Source organism: Chenopodium album, chromosome 8, assembly GCF_948465745.1.
Source record: "Chenopodium album chromosome 8, dcCheAlbu1.1, whole genome shotgun sequence".
Lineage (NCBI taxonomy): Eukaryota > Viridiplantae > Streptophyta > Magnoliopsida > Caryophyllales > Amaranthaceae > Chenopodium > Chenopodium album.
Window position 1 is genome coordinate 24,232,900 of NC_137841.1, and position 22,850 is coordinate 24,255,749.

At 36.4% G+C, this 22,850-nt stretch overlaps 1 protein-coding gene, 2 long non-coding RNA genes and 1 pseudogene across 5 annotated transcripts; 2 read left to right on the plus strand and 2 right to left on the minus strand.

Moving 5' to 3' along the window:
• Positions 1-68: 68 nt before the first annotated feature.
• On the minus strand, positions 69-2,467 carry LOC145641776 (uncharacterized). 3 transcript variants are annotated; one of them, XR_014115523.1, is made up of 5 exons: positions 2,328-2,467; positions 2,053-2,096; positions 1,937-1,973; positions 580-715; positions 69-391 (listed from the first exon to the last, which is right to left on the minus strand). It is a non-coding gene; the product is annotated as an uncharacterized LOC145641776 (long non-coding RNA). The 3 variants fall into 3 exon arrangements; XR_014115521.1 differs by lacking the exon at positions 2,053-2,096; XR_014115522.1 differs by having other exon boundaries at positions 1,937-2,096.
• A 751-nt stretch (positions 2,468-3,218) lies between these two features.
• On the plus strand, positions 3,219-8,754 carry LOC145555934 (uncharacterized). The gene is made up of 4 exons (XR_014091630.1): positions 3,219-3,268; positions 3,358-4,081; positions 7,649-8,039; positions 8,133-8,754. It is a non-coding gene; the product is annotated as an uncharacterized LOC145555934 (long non-coding RNA).
• A 2,418-nt stretch (positions 8,755-11,172) lies between these two features.
• LOC145555936 (UDP-glycosyltransferase 708C2-like) lies at positions 11,173-12,579 on the plus strand (annotated as a pseudogene).
• Positions 12,580-13,723: 1,144 nt separating this feature from the next.
• On the minus strand, positions 13,724-17,539 carry LOC145555937 (putative mitochondrial saccharopine dehydrogenase-like oxidoreductase At5g39410). The gene is made up of 2 exons (XM_081617645.1): positions 16,810-17,539; positions 13,724-14,566 (listed from the first exon to the last, which is right to left on the minus strand). The coding sequence occupies exons 1-2, from the start codon at positions 17,488-17,490 to the stop codon at positions 13,874-13,876; spliced, it is 1,374 nt and encodes a 457-aa protein (XP_081473771.1). The 5' UTR covers positions 17,491-17,539; the 3' UTR covers positions 13,724-13,873.
• Between the last annotated feature and the right edge of the window lie 5,311 nt (positions 17,540-22,850).

The window sequence follows — 22,850 nt, forward strand, 5'->3', positions numbered from 1 at the left end:
TCCATATTCTCTATAAAAATATCCAATGTGGAAAATATTTATATTACTTGCAAAGATACTCCATATCGTAATATTAAAAAAAATCAGAAGAAAAAGTTTACCCATAAATTGAATTTATTCATAATTAAACAAGAGTACAAATTATTATATGTATACATATGTGAAATAATGCAAAAAACTATGATTATATTCTAACATTATTAAACTAATATTCATTTACAAGACATTCGATCTCTTAAACTGCTAACATTAAATAAAAATGCATAGTTGCAATACTACAACTATTTCGAAAAACACGCAACTTCTCTCTATTGAATTGGAGCTAATTTAACGTCTTCATGGAATGACTTGATTAATTTGTAGACTTGACACATATAATAGTCATAACATCCTGCATCAATAACAAGCATGTTAGAGCTGGAAGTTAAAATTTGCCATATATTTTTGTTGGTTGAATACATGTTTCTAGTTAGTGTTATAGTCCCAACAAGACAAATTATATTAGATTTAAAAGATAGACTACAGATTTGTAATAAAAAATGTAACCAGCTGCATAACAAGGTTTCTAACACTAGTTACCTCTGGTTTCATTGCTGAAGCTAAGAGTACTGAAATTCTTAGTCCACAACACTAAAGTACTTCATGCTGCCAAATACATACTGATGTAGGAAATCAAGAGTTCCATCGATTATAAAACAATGCAAGTTTGAGAAACCTGCTTCGTAGTTTTTATAGTTGCATCTCAGGTCCTATATTATGAAAGAAAGAAACAAGAAAGAGAAAGGACACACAGATGATCTAGATTCCAAAAACAATTGTTGCTCGTGTGGCATGAGACATAATAAAGACCTTAACGCGGGCAAAGCACCTACTTATCATCTTAGGAAGCCCACCCAACTTAAATTTAGCCACTTCATGTTTAACTAAAGCCAAAGTATTCATTTAAGCAAACACACCCCAACTCAAAGCAATAAACCCGCATAGGCTTTAAGAGAGCAATAAACATCCCCGCTGCGATAGAACCATGGCAGCAGACCACTGAAATTTCCAAAAGGCACAACTTCTAGCACACAATTCCAAATTTAGAAATTCTTGAGCCTAGATTGGATAACTTTTCGAGATCTATATCTTTTATGAAGGGATTATGGGATAATATCAACTGCAGGTATATCATTTTAAGACAAACAAAACTGCAGCTCAAGGCAACTAAAATTAGTACTACGACAAATCTAAAAAAAAAAAATCTAATTGTTGAAAAATCTAAAACACCGACACAACCACATAACAGATATGATCTCCCACAAAAAGTAATCCAACATAACTAGGAGGCTTCTCTTGTCACTCTAGAAAAAATGTTCCTACCCAAAAGACAGGTTTGATTTCTTATAAATAACTTAAGGTTTCAGTCTTTTAGATGTTAAAAGGGGTTTAATATTTAATCTAGCTTGCATTGTTTTTTATTTGGAAATATCAGTACATACTTAAGCTTCCCAAAATAACAAAAAATAAGGTTTAAAATGGTTTAGTCACACACTAATACTCACACCAATCCATCTCAGTAACTCCAATTATTTGATTTTTTGGGACTGAGTAAGATACTAAGTACTACTCCCGTAATACTTGTATGTAATTACTTCCTAAAGAAGAGAATAAAATAAAAGGTTAAAGTAACAACCATAAATTCAAGAAAATAGCCAAATTCCCCATTCTGTTTAAACAATAAGAACTTTGCAATTAAGAAACCAACCAATTACTCCAAAAAAAATTCATAGCAAATCGTACAAAAAAATAAAAACACAAAACCCCACTTATTTACTCAGTCAGATCAGAATTAAGCAAAAATTGAAACAAAATGGCCAATTTGACATCAAAATTAAACCACAACAATTATAAAAAGCAAAATAACAGAAGAAAAAAAAAAAAAAGAAATTCTAACCTGGATAAATTCATTGACCTCTAAAACAACGTTGTATCTAGCAAAATAATACGGCATAATAAGGACAGGCATTACTCAAAAAGTGAAGACCAGATCTGTAAAGGGAGGAAAATAACCTAGCTCAACCACTAAGGATTGAATCTGAACCCCAATTGCTACTCTGAAATTTCAGAATAAGTACATTAGTTAAATTTGCAACAAATTAAACTCGTTTATCTCAATACCTCTCTCAGTGGGGTTTCTACTAGAGAAGCATAAACAAAACCCTTAAATCTCTGTTCTTCATGAGTTAACCCTCTATCATCATTAAATCGTAACAATTCTGAAAATTAAAACTCTAGATCTAAAATACTCAATTTTAACAAGAAATTAAAAAAATGATAAAAAGTACCTTTGAATAATTACTAACTAGCACAAAGGAATGAGAGAAAAGCAAATTCCGCTTCCCAATTTATAAGAACCACGCTGAAAATACAAATCCAAATCCTAATTCCATGAATCTCTTAGTGTTTTTGGAGAACTGGGTACGGAGAAAGATGAAAAAATTAAAACTGATGAAACTATGAGAGTTAGGGTATGTAGAGCGGCGGTTTTATTATCCTATAATGTAATGCCATGATGCGGGCCAAAAGAAATTTGTCACGTGCCGTGCAGGTGGGTATATCTCGACGCTTTTACCTGTCGAAAATAAATTTTGACTTAAATAAGCGTCGAGGATACACGCATACTATATCAAGCAGCTGACGCCCCCTACACTGTGTCGAGCTCACATCGTCGCTAAAATACGCATTTTGTAGTAGTGGCACTACAGGAGCACTTAACTGAAACTGATTCTCCTTGTAAAGTTGGGTGGTTATGCCCTGTATCCACTACTAGAATCATAGGAAACCCCCATGACGTGTTTTACTATGTTGAGAAAAGTATCAGGGAATCAACGCGTGCGGGAGACAAGTTCATATTCGCCCCATGTCATAAAGAGTAAGTCTAACCATGCCAAATTCAATCGATTTGGCCTCATTATATATTGACTCCTAAATATTAATTTGCTTTGTCTATTGTGAACTTATGTAGGGAGCATTGGAGCCTTATGGTGATTTGTAATTCCAATAAGACAATTTATCACCTTGATTCTGCTCGATCATCAGAGAAGTGGCTCGTGAAGTCTATATTGCAAAAGTAAATATATATAGCTACCTAGTGATGATTATTACTAATAATAACTAATTTAGTAGTCATACGACTAATCAAATTTGAATGTACTTTATTTACTACAGTGTTATGAAGAAGCTACATTGTCGTGCTCCAAAGGGTCCAACATGGAAGTCACCGTTGGTAATTTACATGATATTATGATTATCTTCAAAATCTATGTTAGTATATATTTGCTAATTTCCTGATGTGATTTGTTTGTCATATGCTAGTGCGCACAACAAGAAAATGGACTTGATTTTGCTTTGTATGTGATGAGATTCATGCTTGACATAGTGACTCATTGTACGGACAGTCAACAGCTTGATGAGTTAAGTCCTAAAACTTAATGAAATGCTATATTGATGTGATTTCTAGCCTTAGACACCTAATAATACCTAACATTGACATGTTATGAGAAATAAAAAGGTGATTTGACAAGAAAGGTAGAAAATGTGCTGAATATAAGTCATATAGGCCACATTTGGGACATTTTGTGTTAATATGCTCTTTTGATGTGATTTCTTTCCTTATAAACCTATAACTAGATAATATTGACATGTTATGAGATAAATAAAGTTCATTTAACAAGAAATGTAGGAAATGGGCAAAGTAAAGTCATATAGGCCATGTTTGGGCCATTCTGAGTAAAAAGCGTCTTAAACCTTAATAAAATGCTCTTTTGATTCAATTTTAGGGCTTAGACACATAAAACTAGGTGTCATTGACATGTTATGAGAAAGAAATAGTTCATTTGATAAGAAATGTAGGAAATGGGCTAAATAGAAGTTATATAGGTCATATTTGATAAAATACATATTGTTTTGCCTAATTAATTAATTCTAACATAATTTTTATGTATTTCAAGTTTTGCAAGGTCCAAAAGGATGGTCCGTTGACAATCAAGGAACTTAATGAAGTTCGTGACATGTTGGCGTCTTTTATCACCTTCAACATGTAAGTGGCATTTTAATTGTAAATTTATGTTAAGTTTTGAACTATATTATTATTCATTATTTATTTACTATCATATATATATATATATATATATATATATATATATATATATATATATATATATATATATATATATATATATATATATATATATATATATATATGAATTCTTGTTTTTAATATTATTTGTATCTTATTATAATATTTAATAATATTATTATTAGTAGTAATTATAATAATAATAATATTATTAATTATTTTATTTAATATTTATGCTCGAATTATAGGTTATTATTATTGCTGGAAACAAGGTTTTTTTTTAAATATTATTGCACGAAAAATGGGAAAAAAAAATATTGAGTAAAAAGACACCGGTTAAACGGTGCCAAAACTAGCTGCCACCAAAAAAAGCGCGGGAGTTTATTTTAGGCACCGGTTAACCGGTGGCCAAAACAATTAAAGGCACCGGTTAACCGGTGCCAAAACAGGTTTAGGGCACCGGTTTTGAACCGGTGCCAAAAAGTGGGGTAATTGACACCCACCACATAGAAAGCGGTTCAAACCGATGCCTTAGACCGGGTTTGAACCGCTGCCTATTGCTCTTTTTCTACTAGTGTATGTTAGTCTATATAGCTTAAAATGTTGGGATGGAAGTCCCACATTGGTAAAATAGAAGAAGTTGCCCTGTTCAATTCTATTTAACATGTTGTTGGGAAGAAAGTCCAACATTAGTTGAATAGAGGATGATAGCTTACTCTATTCTATTTAACTTGAAGTTGGGAAGAAACTCCCACATTGGTTGAATAGAAATGTATAGCTTGGAGCTAGTTTATAAGTTACTCTATTCTATTTAACTTGATGTTGGGAAAAAAACTCACATTGGTTAAATAGAAAAGTTTAGCTTGGAGCTAGTCTATAAGATTAATATTTAGAGCAAAACAAAATTTTAACGTGAGTCATGGTTATGACGACGGGCCCGGTCGGGCGGGCTTTGCCCGATCGGGCGCGAATAGAAGCTTAGGAAAATAATATTTGCTCGCTCGATAGGGCTAAGTTAGTCCAATCGGGCGCGAGAGCAAATTTATTTTCTTAAGTCTAGATGGCCCGATCAGGCATTGCCCGATCGGGCGCGAGCCTAGTTAAAAGATTCGTCCGTTTATTTGCCCGACCGGGCTGGCTTGGCCTGATCGGGCGAGTGTCAATAGTCACTTTCTTACGGTTAAATTGATTATGATAATAATAACTTTTCATTAAAAGCAAGATTATCTTAATTAATTATTTTAGAAAATAGTGACTCTTGGTTTAAAAGGCTATTCCTTATATATAGTTAATTGCTCCAAAATTATAACCAACCTTTCACTTTATGTTCTTCTTTCTTATCTATTCTTATTGTTCTTAAAGTGTTCTTAGGGAGTTCAATTACATTGCTTTAATTGTTCTCGGATTTAGGGAAATCCTGGGAGCATATTAATCGGTAACCCATATCAATCATAGTGGGGGTTAAAATTGCTTTAAACACGTCCCTAATTCTTCATCTCCATAATTATTTTTTAACATAAAATGATGCCGCTATTGCCTAAGGAATTACACTCATTCAGGGCAAACTTATAGTACACATACAGTCGTAGTCTCGTAGATTAGTAGGTTGTACGTCATTGTTGGACTCACAATGTGACGTTGCTGTGAGCAAATATACGCAATATGTATCTATAATAGGTGCCTCTAGCTAACCACTCGTCCACCTCTATATATCAATTGCAACAACGTTGTACATAATAGTAGTGCGTTATGCAACTTAAATTAGAGCATTAGAGTGCTAAAGGCGTCATGTACTGCCTTAATGCACTGCATGCTACCAACATAACTAATGTGGATGCCTATTGAATTCAAGTACTAATGGCACGACGAATTAATTTAAATTACAAAATATCTTTGTTGATTGATTAAGAGATGTATTTTGGTTAAGGTAATGAATTTCACTTGTTAAAATTACACAGTACCACATGATTTTGAATTTCCGATCTTAAGTTTATTGTAGTAGTGTCCATGAATTAATTTTTGAAAAAACAAGTTAAATTTGTGATTTATGTATATATGTGAGTTTATTCTAATTTTGTGCCTTTGATTTGGAGCAAGACCCACTTGATTGCCTTGGTAAACAATTAAATGAAGGGTATGGTTAATCTTTAACGCTTTGTTTGGGTAGGAAATAAGGAAGGAAAGGAAGGGGAGGGAAAGAAGAAGAAGGGAAGGGAGAAGAAAGGGAGGGGGAGGTGAGCTCCATTTTCCCTCCAAATCTCTCTAATTTTGGAGGGATTATGATTATTAAAGAGAGAGAAAATGGATCCCTCCCTCTCCTTTCCCTTCCTTCCCCCAATGCTTTACCCAAATAAGAGAGTTTATCCCCCTTCCTTTCTCTTCCTTTTTTTTTTCCTTCGATTTCCTTTTATCCAAACAAAGTGTAAGGGTAGTAGTAAGCTTTCGTTTGTCTATTTGTTTCGTCTAGCTTGATGTCGTTGTGAAATGCATATCTTCTACAAATAAAAGGTTTGGAGGAGAGAGAAAATCAGGGGAAAGGAGGGAAAACAACTAACAACAATTAATCGTAGTTAAATATCAATTACATAAATATCCGTGATAAACAATTTTGTTTAGCAAGCTTATAAACTTGTAAAATGTACAAGTAAAATTTTTTATAAATTTTTTTTTTCCTTTTTTTTTTCCTTTTTTTTTTTTTTTTTTTTTTTTTTTTTTTTTTTTTTTTTAACAATTCGTGAATTGATGACTGTGAGATTTTGAGCATTCTTCCTATTGTTCTCTTTTGCCTATTTTCTTGGTGGATGGGGTGAGGAGTTATATACACTACAAGGTACTAAACTATGCAAAATGTATCACTAAAGGTACTGAACTTATAATTGTATCACTTAGAGTACTATTACCTTCATCACAGGTAACTTTTCCGATTTCAACTTATTATTCCAGGATATTCGAATTTTACTCTTTTAAAAAAAAAATATGTCCACTATATACATTGGGAAAACAAAAAGGCTATCATTAGCTTCGTTTGGCGTGCGAACTCAAAAGTCAATTGTCTTTCCACCACTCATCTCCTTCTATATAAAGATTCCCAAAGAAGTGAGCTAAAAGACCATTTTCATCATCTTTCTTTAAAACCCTAAAATAGAGATCTCTTTCATTCGTGTGTCTTCATTAATGTGGCCAACTGATAATTAGTGTAACTCCTGCAAGTACGCCAAGCTTTACTCAGAAGAAGGTATATTCTTTTTCTTTGCTGTTTTGTGTTAAATTCTGAAAGTGATGGTTGTTTATTTCTCTGTTTTGGTGTTTTTTGTGTATAAAAATGTGAATTATGAGTTTTAATTATTTTTTCCTCGAATTTGTTAATGTTTAAAGACCATGAAAAACATAGTTGAACATAATAATTTTTGTTAGTGGGTTTAGAATCTGCAATTTAGGTTAGGGTTTTGATGTAATGGGTGTGTGGATAAAATAGGGGTTAACACTTGAACTAGCTAGAAACTGATATATACCTTCATGTGGCCTTAGGTATGGACGCACTTTGCAGGCTCACCCTATCTTCAGCCAACAGGACCTCCTTGTAACCCATATCTTCAGCAGTGTTGAATGGGAGGACGAAGTGAACTTGCAACTGGTGTGCAAGAAATGGAGAATTTGATGGCGCCTCCGTCACTTGGCTCTCCGTCTCCCCTTCTATGGGCCACATGCTGATGTGGCAGAGTGGATTCTGAAGGACATCGTCTTCAATGGGTGCCCTGGATGACAAAGAACATGATGGTGTATTTCGATGGATTCCCTCTGCTGTTCAAGGAGGATTAGGGGAACTAGGATGTGGCTAGGTTAGGCATGGGGTCTTTTTTTGTGCAGCTGATGAGGAATGGATGTATAGCCATGATGCTACTTAGTCAAGCTAATTAAGGTATTCCAAGCTATGCAAATACATATTAAATTCATTACTTCAAATTCATTTCCATTCATTACTCAAGCAAGTCATTACATAATGTGATTACAGGACCTAACAATATCTAAGAGAACAGGAAAGCACTAAGGTAAACCTGATGTACATTACATAGATTATGATTATTGTCAATTCATTACATCCTAAACATATACCAACAAAGCCCTGCAAATAAAAGAACAACCACTTTCCACAAATCACAGTTAACCCCTAGGTTTAGTGTAGCAACCCTTCTCGTCTTCAACATCACGTACTCACTCTCTACTTTCCTAACATGCTGCTTACTTATCTCAGTTCCTTCCTCATACTCGACAATTCAGAAGTCAACTCCTGTTTCTCTTGCATTAAACCTATAGTTACCTCTACCAAGTGGTTGATCCACCCATTTAAAGTACTTGCAGCCCCTTCTTCCTGTGTCTGCATCATAATCAGGGCAAACAAGGAACCTCCTACTAGGTTTATCCTTTGTCCATGCCCTGCTCTTGGACACTAACAGCAGTTGCATCTCTTTGAACTTGCACTCACCCCATAAGTGCTCCTAGACATCCCTTATTTTTATAAAATTAAATTGCAAATTTTTCTTTTTTTCCACTAATTAATTTGTACACTTTTTTGTTTGAATGGCAAAATATGGAGCCAAATATTTATAGACTCTCAAGTTTTTGTTTAAACTGTAACGACTAGTTTTTTGAAAAATAGCCAAAGTACAGTACCTTCGTTTAATTTTGTCAGAATTTTAAGTTTTCCCCCTTTTTTTTTAGTATTGATAAACCGGTTGCTGTAGGTTCTAAAGTTCAATACCTTGCCTGATACAATTGCAAGTTCAATACCTTGTCAGATACATTTTGCAAAGTTCAGTACCTAGTTATGTACGGGTTAGGGGTAGTTGTGTAACTACGCATATGATAAAGCTAAACTTTACAAAATTGCAGTAACTGGTTAAAAAAAAAAAAAATTAGGCTACCAAATGCTCATTTTATACAAATTTGATTTAACAGGATAAGAGAATCTCATTACACGAGAAACTATCTATAAGGCCCTCTTCACTTCACCTAAAAAAATAATATTCAGTAAATATAATTTCAATTTTAGTTCAATAAAAAGGAACTTTAAGTGGTCACATGCTCAACACGTGACTTTTTTGGACGGGAAAAAAGTCAACGCCGGAAAAATGGTCAAAGCACCATCGCCACAACCCAAACACGATATAAGGACCTTTTGAACCATATTTTTTTTTTTTTTTTTTTTATAAAAGGACCTTTCACACACAAAAAAGTCTACTTCAAAGGATCTTCCTCACAAATTTTCCTAATTTTGAAGATATATAATTATATATACTACCTCCGTTAACTATTATTTGCAACAAAGGGGCATTATTTGTGAGATATAAATTATTCCTTTATTGCAAATAATAGTTACGGAGGTAGTAGTTATAAAGCTAGGGAACTATAAGTAGATGAAAAAAAATACTACGTACTCCGTATTGAAGGTTAGTGCTTTAAATAAAATAAAACTACTCCATACTAAAGGAGTAGTACGAATTATAAAAAGGTGAGGACATATTGGCTCTGTTTGGCAATTGACTGTCGGCTGTTTTAGTTGGCTTGTGTGTTTGTTTGGTAAATTGGCTTGTTGGGTGCTAGCTATTGTTAAACTACACAACACTAATTAGTAATTATTAATATTAATTATTGATTATAGATAATAATTTTTTATAACTAATTATAATTTAAATTAACTAATTATTGGTTATTAATTAAAAATAATTGTATTAGTTATAAATTGATAATTATCAATAATAATGTACTATAAAGTACTAATATTTTAAATACTAATTATTAAACACAAATAATTTATGTTTCAAAGAAAATATTTATTATTAATTATCAAATATTTAATTATTAATTATCAAATATTTAATTATTAAATATTTAATTATCAAATATTTAATTATCAAACATTTAATTATTATTTATTAATTATCAATTATTAATTATTAATTATCAAATATATAATTATAAATTATCAAATATTAATAATTAATATTTAATTATCAAATATTAATAATTAATATTTAATTATCAAATTTTAATAATTAATATTTAATTATCAAATATTAATAATTAATATTTAATTATTAATAATTATTTTTAATTGCTAATTACTAATTACATATTACTAATTACTAATTATTAATCAATTAATTAATAATAATTAATTATTAATCAATTAATTAATAATAATTAATTATTAATTACTAATTATTAAATATTAATTACTAATTATCTTTTATTATGACTGATTATTATTAATCAAAAGTTAATTATGTCAACAAGCCAAAAGCTGCTCCATCTAGCTTTTTGTTTTTGGCTTAAAAGCCAACTTTTCAGCTAGTTAAAAAACTCAATAGCCTAACATGTTTTTTGGCTGTTTGACCAAATTGAAGAAGCCAAAAGCTAGCTAAAAAGCTGGTTTCCAAACACCCCCATTATCTGAATCACTCCATTTTCTATAATTTACCGACGACAAATTAATTTCAGAAATCGTTGGTCCAAGATTTATACTCATTTTAAACATGTACATGTCTGCCTCAATCAATTCCCAACAAATTTGCCACACCACCTAACTCTTTTAAGTAATATAAACTAAGGCAAACTTCTTGCAAGTCTACGTTAAATTAACTACCTATTCACCCCAAGTATACTAAGCTAAGGTAAACTAATTAAGCTAAGGCAAACAGAGTACTCTGCCAAAAAATCATCCTATCGAAACCATTTCAACACCCACCCCCAATGGATTCAGCACCCACACGCCTGGCACACGTAGCCGTATGCGGTATGCCCAAGCGCAGGCATCGGACACTTGACCCCTTTTCTACGGCTAGCATCCATGTTAACCTCTAACTCATGTAGCGTCACCCTCATCATCATCCGCCCCACTCTTTCTTCTGCTGAAACCAACCAAATCAACACCTTCTTATCTACACACCCCCACATTGCCGCCTCAGAATTCCACATCCCTCCTTGTGAACCATCTTCAAACTCCAACACCCAAGACCCTTTTAAATTATCCTCCAATAAGATGCAGTCTTCCATTCTGCCCACCTCCTTGTTAACCACCTCTCCACACTCTGTTGTATTCTCTGACATGATGCTCGCATCAGGGATCAACAAGCCACTCTATGACCTCGGCATCCCTAACTACAACGTCATTATCACTTCCGCGAGAATCTTCTCTTTCATGACCAGTCTTACTCATCTTTGAGTAACAAGAGGTGATGATGTTGTGATACCGGGTCTAGCTCCAATAGCAGGAGACGACATTTCACCTATATTTTCTAATCCAGATCATATGTTCACTCGACTCACAAAGACAATTTGTAGTTATCTTCAAGATGCTAAGGGTACTGTAATCAACAGCTTTGACTTCTTAGAACCTGAATCAATTTCAGCCCTTCAAAATGGCAAGGTTCTTGCAAGTCTACCGTCAGTTTTCCCGGTTGGACCATTCATTCCATATGGGTCAATAAATGGTAAGTAATACTGTAACATTGTGTTTAAATTTTTTTTATTAAAAACATTATATTATATTAAAATGTCAAAGTGATAGATCTATTAAGAATCGTAGGTAGTATCAATTTAGCTAATTGACATACTTGTATTATTGTATGCCCGAAATTTGTACAGGCGATAAGATATCATGGCTGGACAACGAACCATCAAAATCTGTTGTATAAGTCTGCTTCGGAAGCAGAACAGCAATGAGCAAAGACCAGATAAGAGAGCTAGGGGATGGGCATGAGAGGAGTGGGTTGAGATTTTTATGGGTGATCAAGACAACGGTAGTCGACAAAGAATATAAAGAAGAGCTCAGAGACTTGCTAAGTGAAGCATTTTTCGAGAGCACTAAGGAAAGAGGGTTAATTTTAAGGGAATGGGTGAATCAAGAGGAGATCCTTGCTCATCCCGCCATAGGAGGGTTCTTAACTCACTGTGGATGGAACTCGGTCATGGAAGCTGCTCAAAGAGGGGTACCTTTGCTTTCTTGGCCCCTACATGGCGATCAAAGGGTCAATGCCAGAGAGGTGGAGAAGGCAGGATTAGGAATATGGGAAAGAAGCTGGGGTTGGATTGGAGAAAGATTGGTGAAAGGTGAAGAAATTGCAATGAATTTATAAGAGATATTGGAGAAAGATTGGTGAAAGGTGAAGAAATTGTAATGAATATACAAGAGATGATGATGAGTGAGATGCTAAAGGCTAGTGCAACAAGAGTTTGGGATGAAGCTACGAAAGCATGGGAAAAGAATGGGAGCTCAAGAAAAATGTTCGAGACAATTATTGGAGATAAAGTTAGTACTTAGTAGGGTGTGAATTTACAAGTTCCTGAAAAAATTGCTTGCAACCCAACTTATTTAGTGTTATGTTATGCTTGTGTTTTTAACTTTTGATGGGTGGAGGATCCGTCCTAATAGAATGTCTAGACTCTAGAGGTTTTTTTTTCTTCTTGTTTTCCCTAAAAATTAAATTAAGAAAAATGTGATGCATTATTGTTTCTATTTTTTAGCTGACTACTTGAGACAAAGGTAGTAATCCTATAATAATGGAAAAAACTATACAAAGGCCTGAACCTGTGTTACTTGGACTCGTCATTTTACCTCAAGTACTCGTGTCGGATCCTCGACACCACACATAAGTAAGACACTTGAAGTCTTGAAACTTCATTATTTTAGTTTTTAGTTCAAAAAATAAATAAAGACAGGTAGTTTACTTGCTTAGTGCTTGCATTAAGGTGTGAAACTTACAAAATGATCTTTCGTAAATTTAGCAACTGAGAGCAAATTTGGCTTGGCATTGAACACGTCGTCCATCAAAGTCGGATGACGGGGTAGGGCCTAGAAGTCCTGAATTCGAGAAGAAAGATCCACGACCTCCTCGTCCAAAGTCACCACGAATAACACGACCACGGGTAGTTATAAAGGCAGTAGGGTGGGAAGAATTGGAAGAAGGAGCGGGAACTTCCCGTTTTTCCTTAAACCAGGGCCTCTCGCTCTTTTTCGTAGTTGGGAAGAGGGGCTCAACCACGCCCGGTGCCACGAAATGATAGAATTGTATCACAAAATAGCCGAGTCGGACACTTGGACACGTACTTGTGTTAGACATGGGAACCTGAGTACGAGTAACATAAGCCTGGAAAGTTCCAACAATATAGTAACTTCAACAAAATAGATTTTTTCCTAAACTATCCTATTAAACAGGTTGCCATGTTGCCCAATTTCCTTGTCAAAAGTTTCTAATACTTCAAGTTAAGTTTATAATACTCAACTTATTTCTTATTGGTCAAGAATAATTGGATTGTTGGAAAACATCAACCTCCGATTCTTTTTTGTTTTTTCCTTTTTTTTCAAGTACTATATAGTACCCCGTAGGATGAAGGGAGTAATAATAAACAACCTTGCACAATCTAATTACATAAGTTCAGGACCAATAATTTGATATGTCCTTTGTAAATGTTTCTCATGCAAAATTTCTTCATTCCTTCTTTCATTCCATGAATCTTGTATAGTAGCACATAGCTAAAAAGACGGTGCACAAATTATTTGTAACAAAGTAATAAGACAAGACAAAGCAACAGCACCATACCACACGACTGAAAAGCTAGAAGGCATTTATTCTAAATCTCTAAAGTTCACTGTGTTTCGTTTATCGTTATGAGCTGCTGTCTACTTTCACACAACAGAATTTTAAGAACAAATGTGAAACCTAAAAATTAAAGTGGGAAGGAAATGAGTACCAATTACGAAGACAAAGCACGTCTAGATATCAGATCAAACGATATTCCATTCTGTTGAAGCCGGTCTTGGAGATCAGTTGGTCCAAACACAATCCCAGGGGTAAGAACACCTCCTTTAGGCAGGTTTTGTCTCTGATTAAGGGTAATAAGAGCGCACTGAACCAAAATAATTGGGGTGGTTATATAACCAATCTCTGGTCCCATAACTCTAGTGATTATTTCAGTGTCAGGTTTTTTGTTTTCCAGGGATACAGTACTGCTGTCACTAAAGCCGCGACCAACAAACCACATTTTGAAGCTTGCATGACTAACCTCGGCTTCAGTGGGCCCCTTCTTCCTGAACCACCCAAGACTGAAGACTGAGGGAAATTTTAGAAGCAGCCACCTTCCAAAGGAGAATTTGCCCAAGAGCCCGATAAACACACCCACAGTGATAAGTCTCAAGATACCTAGCAATGATTTGGTTGCAATCTTCACCCCGAAATGAGCTGGCTTCACAGTTGACCAAAATTTCTCTCTCTCAGCTATTTTATCAGCACTCTCATTCACCCCACAAAGTCCACTGGGATTTTCAGTCAGTATGGTAAAGGTTCTTCGGACAACGGCAGAATCTGCTGAAGGTAGCCTCACAGCCCAAAGGCCAACGTCTTTTTGTTGTTCAATCGTCAGTCCTCTAGGAGGAGGAGGACCTGGAATCTGCGGGAAAAACATGAGTACATGAGTTAGCTCTTAGTCATGGATGTAGAAACTCTGAAAAGGAAAAAATAATTCAACCACCCACCCACTATCAATCCCTCCTCCCCTCTCAGATTAGATGAAGTAAATAATTATCCTTTTACAAAAATGTTCTTAGCAAAAGGCACATGAGAACAAGGATAAGAGAACAAAACCAAACAATATTGTTCCCCATCTTTTAAAATTAGAAATAGTCAAATGAGTACCAAATATACGCTTTACAAGGTTCATGTCTGAACAGTGCTTAAATATTACGAGTAAAAAGAATTTATTGCATTTCAATTTCAATATGCTCCAGGATTTATACTCTAGATACACTCTTAATTAGCAGTAAGACTGAAGCATGTACCAGAAATTACATAACTAACGAATACTACTAAAGTATTTATAAGGATTATATACTTTTATTTTATGCAACATAAAAGTAGACTAATTCAGTCAGTTCTTTGAGCTACTGCTAACACCAAAATTTACAATATACTAATATTTCAATTGCCATGCAAAAACAGACTTAAGAAATATCTTCACTTAATTAGACTATCTCTATCTATCTCATGTCACATATACTATTGTGAGCAGTAATTAACTGTTATGTACTCTTGAAGTAACCAGAGCATGTCAACAACTCAGCACCCTAATAAAACTATATGAATTACTTCGTATATTGTCTGACAGAAAACCATAATCTCTTTGTATATATCTCTAAAATGACTTTGCTTGTAATAAGGGCTAAGAAATTCAAACTTCGTTCCATGTACTAATCCACTACGGAGTACAAACCTTCTAGCTCCTCCACAAACATTCTACCCAAGAGAGCTATACACAACATCAACACCAGAAGTACATGAAATAGCTGTATGAAATAAAACATCAAAAACATCCCTTTCCACTACAAACCCCTTCCACCTGGATAATATTTGCATAGATTGACAAAATAAGACGTAAACTTGCAAAAGTAGTTAACAAATTGCAGCACTAGCTACTCATGTTGGATAAACATATCAGCAACTCAATCCACGAAATCAATGGAGCCCAAACAACTAAATTAGGAAAAAAATACAGAAAAGTTTCTCCCAACTGAGAAATCAATGGAGCCCAAACAACTAAATTAGGAAAAAGATACAGAAAAGTTTCTCCCAACTGAGAAATCAATGGAGCCCAAACAACTAAATTAGGAAAAACATACAGAAAAGTTTCACGCAACTGAGAAATCAATGGAGCCCAAACAACTAAATTAGGAAAAACATACAGAAAAGTTTCTCCCACGTAAGCACACCCCCGAAGGATTCCCATTTTTCATATGACAGGATACAACAAGACAACCTACACATTTATTAATCAACTCCAACTATCCAAGCATAATCATGTGATACAAATAGCAAAAGATACAAACAATACTTTATTCGGCCAATGATTTGGCAAAAGAGGTTGGGTAATGCTAATAATTGTAAGTGCCTGTCTCTCCGGTAGCGATTATAGAGATACTTAGAAGAAGAAGGGAAGGGGTAAGGTTTTGCGTCCTGGTTTATAGGAGAATTTGAAAATCATCAAATTCATGTTATACATCTTTTTCAATTAGGGAATTCAGCTCATTTTAGATCTAAATCATCTAATACTCCCTCTCTTCAATAATCGACCACATATGATTGGGGGTCATTACTCATTATGCTAGACTACGTACCATAATTCTCCTCCGTAATTTGAAGTTCTATGAGTTTAAACTATTGTTTTCTTAATTTAAGAAACAAAAGTACTAAATTAGAAATGTGACCCACAGTAAAGAACGGAAATATAACATTAACACTACTCAGTATGACACATATAGGCAATATTGGTACTCCATAATTCCATATCATCAAATAATGACAGAAAAATAGAGGGATTAAGCATGAATAATAGGATAACAGTTGGACTGTTGGAGCTCTTTGGAAGGTTTTTGTTTCCTAATTGCTAAGTATTCATACCTCAACACACAAGTCCCTTTTTATCTCCCGGTTCTTTCTCACAAAATGTGCATTTCCACATTGCAATTAAAAGAGAGCAGGGAAAGTAATCAATTATTGCATTAAATAATCACATTTCCTTCATTCCTCGTTCTATAATCATGTTAGTTTAGTCAATTTTTATACTACTATAATCAAATCAAGCAACAAAACTACCAAATTATAATTAAATCATACAAAAAACACCAAAGTTTTATCAACCTGAGGACGAGCCCTCTTGGGACGAGACCGCCTCAACTGTCTAAGAGAATCAGCATTAGCAACACCAAGAACAGCAGACTCATAAGTAGCAAAATTACCCACAATCCTTTTATCACTCTCCAAGCTCAAGTAAGCCTCAACAGTATTCGGCGCCGAAGGCGAAACCCATTGACGAGAATTAAACAACAACCCCAATTCAGCTGGAACCGAATCAAACCCACAAGCAGAAACCACCAAACAACCCTTATCAAACGCTTGATCATGATATTGAACCTCCATTTTCTCCATAAACTCAGGCTCCCCACAAATGTCCAAGTAATCGGTACGAGTCTCGAGGCAAGCTCGAACCACTGGATCGCCATGAAGGCGGAAGGGTCCTACACAATTGAGGATGAGTTTAGTTAAGGAAGCAATGTGAAGGAGCGAATCGAAGTTCAAAGAATCTGCAGTGAGGATTGTGATGTTGGGAGGTGCGTTTGGGTGGGATGCCCATGAAAGAGATTGAGCGAGTTTTGTGGGGTTTCGACCTGCGATTGCCAGGGATTTGAGAGGAGAAGAAGATGAAGAAGAGTTGAGGAATTTGAGGGATTCTTTGAGGACGTATTTTCCAGTGAAGCCTGATGCGCCGAGGATGATGATGTCGAATGGCGGTGGGGTTGGCAGGTGGGTTACTTCCGCCATTGTTGATGGGTTTGAGCTTTGAACTGTGAAGGAAAAACTGGAGGAATTGTTTTTGTAATTAGTTAGTTTGATGGTGTAGCTTTTGTGTGATGTTATATTGTTATGACATATGGTAAAATACCTACCCCACCAAGAGAAATTAGGCCTCAACTAATTATAGGACTCAACTAAGGTTTTTTTTTTTTTTTTTTTTTTTTTTTTTTTTTTTTTTTTTTTTTTTTTAACAAAGGATACAAACAGATTACATATTAATATTAAAGCAAATAAAATTAACCGACGCTTCCCCAGCTATTTGATGAGCTCGATGCACGCGCTGACGATCTGCCTTGTGAATGCAGCAAAATTGAAAGGTAGAGCCAATAAGTTTAATCTTGCGAATGAGCCAAAGGTAAGCAATGTTACCATGACCCTCCCCCTTAAGAAGGGAGACAAGATTATAGGAATCCGTAAAAACTGTTAGCGAGCGAAACCCGCAATCAAAAGCCCATTGTAACCCATACATGCATGCTAAGGCCTCCGCGTGTAAAGCTGAGTTGCAAATCCCGAAGTTACTGCCACCAATGATCCGATCATCCAACGGGTCTGCATCATCCACGCACCATCCCATTCCAGCTTGTTGAGAATCTTTGAACCAGGATCCGTCAATTTGGAGAGAAAGTAGAGGCGGTCCTTGGATGCCTAGTCCAAGCTGAGCTGTGTAGAACCCAGGCGGAGGAGAGGCATCCGCAGCATATCCTGCAACGGAGGAGGTGCTCGTAGAAGCATCCGTATTGACAAACAGTATGTGCGCCTCCATAACCTGCGTTAAATGAGAATCAAACGTCTGGGAAGTAGTAGAAACCTTAAAGATTCTGGAATTTCGACATAACCATAGCGTCCAAAGGGTACCGACGAAGCTGCCCATGCGCGTACCCGAAGGACCATCCTGACTAGTTAAAAGTCGGATATACTCTTGGGTCCAATCTTAGAGAGAAAGGGTTCCATTAAATTCTGAGTGGATGTCGAGGCAACCACCCCTCCAAGCTATTCGTGCATTATAACACATTCTGAAGAGATGTTGTAAATCCTCCGGTTCTGATGTGCAAAGATCGCACGACACATCTTGAATCGGAACACCTCTACGATCAAGTTCCACCTTAACTGCAAGCGCACAATGAAGCAGTTTCCATAAAAACAACTTCCATTTTGGTTGTAATCGGAGCGACCAAAGAACTTTCCAAAAGGACCCAATACCATCAGATGTAGAAGTCGGAGAGTGTAGTTGTTATATCATTGCGTAACCTGTTTTTACCGAGTACCTCCCCGACGGGGTTCTGGACCAATAACGAAAATCTTCCTGAGTCGTATCAGGCCCCTCCATAGCTAAAATTGTGGAAGCATCCGAAGGGGCAAACCAATCAGTAACTTTAGCATTATCCCAGCCCAAGGTATGAGGGTGAATGAAAAAACTGACCGTAAGATCTGTAGTATTTTGTAAAGGAATCCCGGGTTTAAACTCCAGGATACTACCATTGACCCAACTAGCCGAACCAGCAAGAGTCGATTGACCGTTACCAATTTTCCAAAGGCAACCTTGTCGTAAAAGAGAGTCTGCTTTAAGTAACCCCCGAAGGCCATACGAATGACGGCCAGAGAACCGCGTGCGACTCAAAGAGTTGTTGGAAAGAAAGGTTGTGCAGGCCCCAAAAACTTTAGACACTAGCAACTGGGGATTAGTGAAGAGCCGCCAAACCTGTTTCATGAGCATCGCTTTATTTAACGATGACAAGCAGTGAATGCCCAAGCCTCCTTAGCCACGGGGAAGGTGCATGGTATCCTTATTAACCCAGTGCATTCCTTTAGTATCAGAATGCGCCTAAAAGAAGCGCGCTAGTATCGAATCAATTTTCCCCGTAACTGAGACCGGCAACTCAGAGCAAGCAAGAAGATGAGAAGCCATAGCTACAAGAATTGAGTTAATAAAAATTAACTTTTGTGGTTGAGAAAGCCGAATAATATTTAAACAATTTATTCTTCCGATTATTTTGTCGACAATGAATTGGAAGTGGTCCTTCTTTTTTCCAACGAAATCAATAGGGGCCCCCCAGATGATGATCGAACGCCTGAACATGCTTCATTTGGAACAATGATTTGAAACTAGCCTGATTAGCGGTACTAATATTGGGGCTAAACTTGATTAAGGACTTTGACAAATTTAGCTCTTCACCTGAAACCTTAGTAAACCGCTGAATAATCTTCATTATATTAGTGCAAGACTCAGAACAAGCCCGAAAAAAGATAATTGCGTCATCCGCAAAGAATAAATGTGATATAGAAGGGCTCATCCTAGATAACTTAATTCCCTAAAATAACTTCAAATCCTGACCAAGATGCAGCATCCGCGAAAAAATATCCATGCAAAAAAGGAAGAGGTACGGTGAGAGAGGGTCTCGGCGGAGACCACACTGCGGTTTGAAGGGTTCTGAAGTCGTTCCATTGATTAGGGATTTGTAAGAGACCGTGGATAAACATTGTTGTATCATCTGCAACCAACGAGCTGGGAAACCATAGGCCTTTAGGACCTGTAAAAGAAAGCTCCAATGCACTCGATCATAAGCTTTGCTCATATCGATTTTGATTGCGGCGAGCCAATTAGAACCAGATTTAGAAATGTTAATTTTCTCCATTAACTCGTGACTCAACATAATGTTATCCGTCATAACTCTGCCTTGAACAAAGGCATGTTGAGAATCTGAGATAAGAAGAGGAAGATACTGCCGCAGTCTAGCAACCAGGCACTTCGAAGCACATTTGTAAATTGTATTACAAAGGCTGATAGGACGCAAATGAGTAATCTCCGTTGGAGTGCCAATTTTTGGTATCATTACCAGGAGACATTGATTCCATTCCTTTAAAAGGAACCCTGTTTGAAAGAAACTATGGATGGCAGTGATTAACGAATCTCCAACAACATCCCAGTGCGTTTTGAAGAACTCCGCCGTGATCCCATCCGGGCCAGGAGATTTACAGTTACCTAATGCAAACATGCTATCCCTAATTTCCTTTGCCGAGAAAACTCTGTTCAAGTTATTAATTTGAGATGAAGTGAACTACGGTAGATCCAGTTCCTGCAGAACAATGTCAATTTCCGGATCATAGGAAGGCATGGCATCACTCTTAAAGGTCTGCTTAAGTGAGGCTACTACAATACATTGGACGTCCGCCTGACCATGTTGAAGCACCCCTTGATCATCAAGTAAGGACATAATTTCATTCTTCTTCTGTCGGCTTTTAACTTTGGAGAACAAAATTTTAGAGGGGCAATCCCCTTGTAGTATCCAATTTTTCTTACAGCACTGTCTCCAGAATTGAAGCTGTAGTAAAATACTGTCCTTAGTAGAGACCATTTTAGACATATACTGAACCACATCAGGAATTGAGTGAATTGACTGTCCTTTAGTGGAAAGGTCCTATGAGAAATTTTTCCAATCCACGCCCCAAATTTTTTTGTTATTAAGACACCACTTTTAAATTAGGGTCTTAACAAGTTCCAAATTTTTTGAGAGGGTAAACATTGGGGAGCCAATGGAATGCCTTTTCCATGTTTGAAGAACGAAGTCTTGTACCTGCATATAGTTAAGGCACCAATTGTCCAGTTGATAAGGACGAGTTGACCTGTGTTGTAAAGACGAGTCGTCAAACACTACAGCAGCGTGATCTGAAACTAGGATCGGTTGATTGAGTAAACGACTATCTGGATAGTTCTGGAACCAATCAGAGGTCATGTAGGAGCGGTCGAGCCGTTGTAGAATAAGTTCATGCGCTTCCCAATTGTTTGTCCAAGTGTAAGGGGGGCCTTTGAAGGGAGTTGAAAGCAAAGAAGATTTCAATCTAAAGTCTAAAAAAGAATCCCACCCCTTAATTACAGAAGAACCCCCCAACTTATCATAACTATGCTCTATTTGATTAATATCACCAATAATCAAACAATTAGGAGCAAAAACAAGTAAATCTAAAATCAAACCCCAGACTTGAGGTCTATTTTCTACAACCGGAGTACCATAAACAAACATCACACATCTACTTATATCATTAGGAATTTTTACATTACAAAGTACAACGTTTGAACAACAAAAAACGCAAGACACCTCCTCCGAGCCAAACCCAAAAACCTCTAAACCCCCACTACTACCTTCGGAGTCAACCCCAAAAACCGAGGTAGGATTAGAACTACTAAGAAAGCTAGTCACAACTGAGACAGAAACTTTAGTTTCACAAAGAAACAAAAAATTAGGAACAAAAGTGTGTAGTAACCAAAACACATAAGGAAGCTTCGGAGAACTTTGGTCATTTATTCCTCGGCAATTCCATGATGTGATTTTCATAACACCTTGGGGAGCTGTGACTGGCCAGCTGCCTTACCAAGGTTGTTTGTGAAAGGAATGGTGTCCTTCAAACAAGTGTATTATTCTGATAGCGGGTTTAGAATTATTAGAAAGCTAATATATTCAGTAAGGTCAAGTGATCGGAATGCCTGGGTGGAGGCCACTTCCAATCAGTAATATTAATATAATAAATATTACAGCTTAATCTTGACTGAACCCTTCGGGTCACACCCAAGCAAATATATGCGAACCAACTCGACGAATTAATTCGGAAGAAATTAATTCGTCGCCCGAGTGTTAAACATTTAGACGTCGGAAATTCGAGCTTGGAGCGTCGGAGAATCTCAAATGTCGAGCCAAAATTTAGGATTTGGCGAGACGGGAAAATGCATCAAGTAACAAGTAAAATCCTAGCCACGCGAAAGGCTAGGAATGCATGCCCAATAGGAGCATGCCACGTGGCAGCACACATGGCAAAACGCCATGTGGCAGCACACGTGGCTGCCGCCAAGTGGCAGCGTGCCACGTGGCAGCTGCCACGTTGGCAGCGTGCCACGTGGCAGCGCCATGGTGGCGGCGCGCCACGGTGGCGACACATGTGGCAATGGCCGTGGACCCGGGTTGATGGGTCATGGACACGGGCCAAAATTAAATGGGCCAACCGAACCCAACTTGGGGCTCAAGGTTGGGTGACACATGGTTAGTTCACATTGCATGTGAAATGCCTTGGGGACCAAGTGAGAAAGTGGTCCACACCTAACCATGTGACACTTGTTACTTGTTCCTTTGTTTATTTAACTAAGGGTTGAATTCACCAATCTTTCCATGTGGGATCTTTTTGTGAAAAGTCCCACATTGAAAGATGAGTGAAATTCACAAGACATACTTCCTTATAAATAGTCATGGAATGGCTTGAAAATTCTTTGCTTGAGTGGGAGTTAAAAAGAGCATTCCATAATTTTGGGAAAACTCTTAAACTCATATAACACTCGGGTT